The sequence below is a fragment of the Lactuca serriola genome, chromosome 4, assembly GCF_051521515.1.
Source record: "Lactuca serriola cultivar US96UC23 chromosome 4, Lser_US96UC23_V15, whole genome shotgun sequence".
Classification (NCBI taxonomy): Eukaryota; Viridiplantae; Streptophyta; class Magnoliopsida; order Asterales; family Asteraceae; genus Lactuca; species Lactuca serriola.
In genome coordinates this window covers 106,320,109-106,326,205 of record NC_136411.1, presented here as the reverse complement: position 1 = coordinate 106,326,205, position 6,097 = coordinate 106,320,109, and the positions used below count along the sequence as shown (strand labels likewise).

Genomic DNA, 6,097 nt, shown 5'->3' with positions numbered 1-6,097 from the left:
GTGCAGAAAATTGTGAGGGGAGCATGTTGTGCCATCACGTCGGGCCTTTTTCCTTACTACCGGATGTACCTAAAACCATCTATAAATCATAAGCAAAATCTTAGTGAGTTTACCCAAGTACCACATACCAAACATAAATAAGTTAGTGCTATGGGCCAAACCATAGTCTTGACATTAATTTCTTGCCGAGGGCCGAATCCCGGTCTTCCATATGGTTGTCAGGGGTCGGATCTTAGTCTTTCATACAAATGCTAGGGGCCACATCCTAGTCATTCATACAATTGCTAGGGGCCAAATCCTAGTATTTCATACACATGCCACAAACATAGCTAACATCCTATATTACAAATAATGGGACGGCCTTGGTGCCTTTGACCTATTGATACAGTGAGAAAAGTCACCTCAGTCCGCTGATAAATAAATAGAGGCTCGGCTGCAGAACTGGAAGATCCCACACTATCACAAACAAATAGCCCTAATCAAATTTAAGTTATAAACCATATATGTGGGTCTAAAACCTAAACTCAACTCCTAGGATACAAATCCATCTTACTCTTCCCATAATGGGCCTACCCAAACTTGGCCTAATAACAAAATAATAACCTCAAGGCCCATAAAGGACCAAATCATGCAACTTAAGGTCCACCAAAAAAATTCTGAGGCCTACCTGCTTTAAACAAGCCAAGGCCAACAGCTAACTAAGGCCCAAATGTCCAAAGCCAACCATTAACCAAAATCCCAGTGTGAGGCGTATGCACTGCGTACGCAGTGTACGCTTGGCGTACTTCGACAACCAGTACGCACAACATACCCCTTGGTACGCCCATCGTATTCGGCTGCTTACCAACTTAAGTCATTTAGTGATTAATCCTTTTAGCCATTCGGTCTAAATTTCAGATCTTGTCCATTATAGGGTTTTGATACATAAAGTTGGAAACTTTAACTCTTAGCATGTCTTAATGGAACCCAACATCCATTTTTTTCCATCAAAGCTCATATTAAGGACTCAGATTCATGCATGGACTCATAACAACCATCAAGATGACATTTTTATGCATCTATAACAACAAACGGACAGAGATCTAACACCTATAACACCTGGAGTTGTCTAAACTTACAAAGAGAAGCCATGGGACCAAGCAAAGTTCATAAACAAGCCCTAAACTCTAATTATCCAAATGAATCATCAAGGTAAGAAATTTATACCTTCAAAAGCTCCCAAAGTTGATGAAGACTCTAGATCTAGAAGATCAACCTCAACAATTTGTTGCTCTCTAAGTTCCTTCTTCTTGAATACACACAAAAATGCCACAAAATCACTTCCAATGCTCAAAAACACTCAAAGGATGAACTATGGTTTCAATGGGATGTAATGAATAGTAGAGGCTAATGATGGTAAATCTTAAGTACATAATGATGTTTAAATAGGGCTTGATAACATGCCCTAGCCAGCACGAAAGAGCCGCACCCAGCTCAGAAGGCTAGCGCGCCCGAAAGACCAAGCCCGGCGGGCTTAGCGCCCGCCAGCACCCTTAAGGGCAGGGCATTCGGGCAAAAGAATAAGTTCCCGCCAGAGGTGTCCTCGCGAGAGGCTCGCGCCTGCCAAGGGCGCCCTCAGATCCAAGACAAATGATATGGCCAGGTGACAAAGCAAGGGATCAGAGCTTTACCGGCAGGACCAATGGCAGTGCTCTGATAAACAGAGGAACACGACCCTCCAATCAGCACCCCGGATCCCGTCAGTCCAGGCGATCATGTCTTGTACGGACGAGCAGGATTGCTAAGTATAGAAGGGATGCTCACGACCCCAGTAGGTTAGTCGTCTTCCCCAAGCAACACCCAATTACACTCACATAACTCTACTGACTTGACCATCGGAGCGTCTTTCCGGGAGCCTCCTCCTGGGAAACGGCTGACGACCTTCTTTCTCTGTGATCTTGTAGAAGCAGCTCAGGAACTGTTGCCAGAATCTAGTGAGAATCAGAGCAAGGTCGCATCATTTGGCGCCATCCATTTGTGTGACAAAGAACGAAATTAAAAGCACGCAATTCAATGACAAAAATGGCGTCTGAAGGCACCGGCGGAACCGATAGGACACCAGCTAGTCCAATCCGATCAATGGCGTCGTTGGACGAAACACCTCTGCCCATAACAACAAGCAGAGAAGTCTCGGATGAAGGTGGTTTAGCAGTAATAGTTGAACCATTAGGTGGCCAGCAACCACCAAATCCCGGAGGACAGTTTCCGTTAGCAACCGCCTTAATGACACACCCATCCCAGCCATCGCGTGTGTCATCGGGGGCGAACGCTTATACTACAACGTCGACACCGCTTCAGCAACGGATGACGGTCCAGATGACAATGCTACCAAACACATTCCTCCAAACGCCGCTATTAGGCCAACCAGCATCAGCGCAACCTGCAATATTCCAAATGCCACCATTTTTCAGCCTGATGATGCAGGGACAACCGCCAATCCCTCAGATGATACTGCCATTAAACAAGCCACCGGTTCTTAGCCGTTACTCCAAGCACCACCAATAAACCAAGCACCGATAGGCACGCAGCCAACACTCTCCCTTCCACCGTTGGCTCAAGCCATAGCAAACCAATCACCCGTTTTCTTCTCTTCGTCGAGTATGACAGTCGCACCCGATGCCACCATAAACGCCCACTTTAAACAAACCACTATGAACAACCTTCAAGCATAAAGCCAACCCATATCCTCCAGTCATTTGCTTCAAATTCCATTCCAGCAGCAAGCGTTCTTTGGTCCTAATCCAGGCTATCGTGCATCCTACAATAACCCAGGAGCACAACCGTACAACACATTTCACCCATACAGCATGCACGGACCACTACCCATACCAAATCAATATTGTCTGTCATGAAGCGTTACATCACCGTTCGCTAAAGAACTGCTAGACTACGAGATTCCAAACATGGCCAAACTCCCCAATTTAAAAACCTAAAATGGAACCACAGACTCGGATAGCCATATCGACACCTACGAGTGGATGATGACGTTGCTCAAGCTGGATGAGCGATTTTGGTGTACGTACTTCCCGACAACCCTTGATGGCAACGCAGGCACGTGGTTCAAAACGCTCCGCTCAGGCACCATAAACAACTTCGGCCAACTAACGTACTTTTTCCTCACGAACTTTATGCAACTACAAAAGTACAAGGACGACTCTCACTCAATCATTGGCTGCAAGCAGAAAGAAGGGGAAACGGTGAGAAAATATTTCATGAGGTTCACGAATGCCATGCTAGATATCCCTAGGCATGACGAGGGTCTGATAGTTGGGGCCTTCACGTGGGGAATCTTGTCGGGACCCCTATCCCAAAAACTCATGGGCAAGAAACCGCAAACACGAGCCGAGTTAAAAGAGAAAGTAGAGCGGTACTTGAGGCAAGAGGAAGGAGTGGCGATGAAGCAGGCATACTTAACCATCATGGCGTCTCTCGCGAAACACTATAGTCCAACCCGCATAGAAACGTTGGGTGGAACTAGGCATTTCGGGCGAGGAAAGCGCTTACAAGGACGCTTCAGGTCATTCGCTAGAGATGACAGGTGGAACCGCCAACCAGACATGTATGTAGTGGCAGATAAGTCACAGACGACAAAAGTGACAAAAGGACGGTACTGTGAGTACCACAAGAGCAAAACACACGAAATCATCAACTGCTCGGTCCTAAAGAAGGAAATGGAGGAAAAACAGTTAAAGGGATACCTCATCGAAATAGCATGGAGCCTCCGACCCAAATTCAACACCGAAAATACCAAGGACACAACAAGAGAACACGCCCATCCCAAGGAAATACTCATGGTGCATGTCAAAAGGGGACGACATGAAGAGCAAAGCGATATGACAAGCATCACGACAATAACACAAGGACTCACTTTCTCAGCAAGAGACCCCAGGCCTAAAGGTTGGAAGAGCAATAACCCACTTATAATTCAAGCATCCATAAAGAACGTAACTATTCACAGGCTATATATCGACACATGCAGTTTAGCAGACATAATTTACGAACAGTGCTTTCGCCTCCTCCCTGATAAATGGAAGGAAAACCACAAACCCACCACAGGAAGGCTAGTGGGTTTCATGGGACATAGCATATGGCCCCTAGGCACAATCCACCTACCTCTCATGCTGACCATCCACGACAAACAACGAAGGAAGACAGCCCTAATCGATTTTTTGGTGACATGACACTCTGCAGAGCACAACATCATACTAGGAAGGACGACCCTGCTCAGGTTGGGGGCGATCCCGTCAACAATGCATGGGATCGTAAAGTTCAGTACTACTGAAGGGTCGGCCTTAGTCCTCGCCACGCCACCTAAGGAATTGTAATGCTTCGAGGTCATGCAACCATCAGAAATAGTGTAGGAAACCAAGAAGCCAAGGATTGAGACGGCAAATGAGAAAGAGGTAATTAATGAAGAATACCCGGAACAGCCGATCAGCATCGGTCGTAACCTCCCGGCACGCGTCAGGAGAGCGCTGCTAAGCCTACTAAAACAATACAAGCATGTGTTTGCATGGACCCCTACCGATATGGTCGGTGTAGATAGGAAAGTCATAGAGCACAAGTTGATGATCAAACCGAGCACAAAGAAGGTTAAACAAAAGAAGAGAGTTCAAGGAGGGGATTACAACAGGGCGATCAATGCAGAAGTAGCCAAGCTAACGAAGGCAGGGATCCTAAGAGAAGAAGTTTTCCCAACCTGGATCGCCAATCCCGTCATGGTATAGAAGCATGGCGGGCCATGGCACATGTGCATCGACTATTCTGACTTAGATAAAGCATGCCCCAAAGACTGTTATCCTTTACCAGAGATCGACCAAAATGTGGAATCAATACAAGGCTTCAGACTAAAGTGCTTCTTGGATGCATATAAAGGGTACCACCAAATCCTGATGAGCAAGGAGGATGAGGAGAAGACAACCTTCTATACAGATCATGGTGCTTTCTGCTACACCAACATGCCATTCGGATTGAAAAATGTGGGGGCAAAATACCAGCGACTAGTTGATTCCATATTCGCCAAGCAAATCGGAAGAAACATCGAGGTATACATCGATGACATGGTCATTAAAAGCCCAGATGAAGCAAAGCTTCTGGAAGATATCGAAGAAACCTTCAAGACATTGGAAAGAGTGAAGATGAAATTGAACCCAAGCAAATGCACCTTTGGAGTAGAATAGGAGCCGTTTTTAGGATACTATGTCACTAGACAAGGAATACAGCCTAGCCTGATCAAAGTAGACGAGCTCATGGAGACTCCACCGCCGAACAACTTAAGAGATGCAGAAGTCTTAAATGGAAATCTCATCGCGCTCAGCCGATTCATCTCGAAATCAGTTGAAAAGGTCATGGCACTCTTTCACACGCTTCAGGGATGCATTGAGAAAAACAACTTTCAATGGACAGCAGCAGCGAAGGCGGCCCTCCAGCAAATCAAATAAGCTTTGCATAAGCTACCCACATTGGCCAACCCTATCCCAGGCGAGACGTTACAGGTATACCTCTCAACCTCAGCCAAAGCCATATCATCCGTGCTTGTCGTAGAGAGGGAAGGAGAACAAAGGGCATTTTACTTCGTCAGCTGGGCACTACAGGGTCCCGAACTCAAATACCCCGCCCTCGAAAATTTGATGCTCATTCTCATCTACGCTGCACGACGACTAAGGTGTTATTTTCAAGAACATCAGATCAAAGTCTTAACAAACTACCCGATCAAGAAAATATTGCTCGAGCCAGAGACCTCGGGTCGACTCAAAAAATAGGCAATTGAGTTGGGCGAGCATGACATCAGCCATCGCCCATGAACAAGCATCAAGAAACAACTAGGAAAAGCTAAAGGAAACTGGTTCGAGGAACTACCAACAATGCTATGGTCATACCAGACAACGCCAAGAACATGCATGCAAGAAACCCCGTTCAGCCTGACATACGGAGCGGAGGCAATGCTCCCGGTAGAATTAACAATAGGCACTATGAGCACAATCCACTCCAAGGGGGAAACTAACTCCCTAGACTTGAGGCTAAGTATAGACCTCCTCGAAGAACAGCGAGAACGGTC

At 46.3% G+C, this 6,097-nt stretch overlaps 1 protein-coding gene across 1 annotated transcript; it reads left to right on the top strand.

The window, feature by feature from the left end:
* Positions 1 to 3,020: 3,020 nt before the first annotated feature.
* Positions 3,021 to 4,220, top strand: LOC145098693 (uncharacterized). The gene has a single exon (XM_079036304.1). The coding sequence runs from the start codon at positions 3,021 to 3,023 to the stop codon at positions 4,218 to 4,220; it is 1,200 nt and encodes a 399-aa protein (XP_078892430.1).
* The last annotated feature ends 1,877 nt before the right edge of the window (positions 4,221 to 6,097 follow it).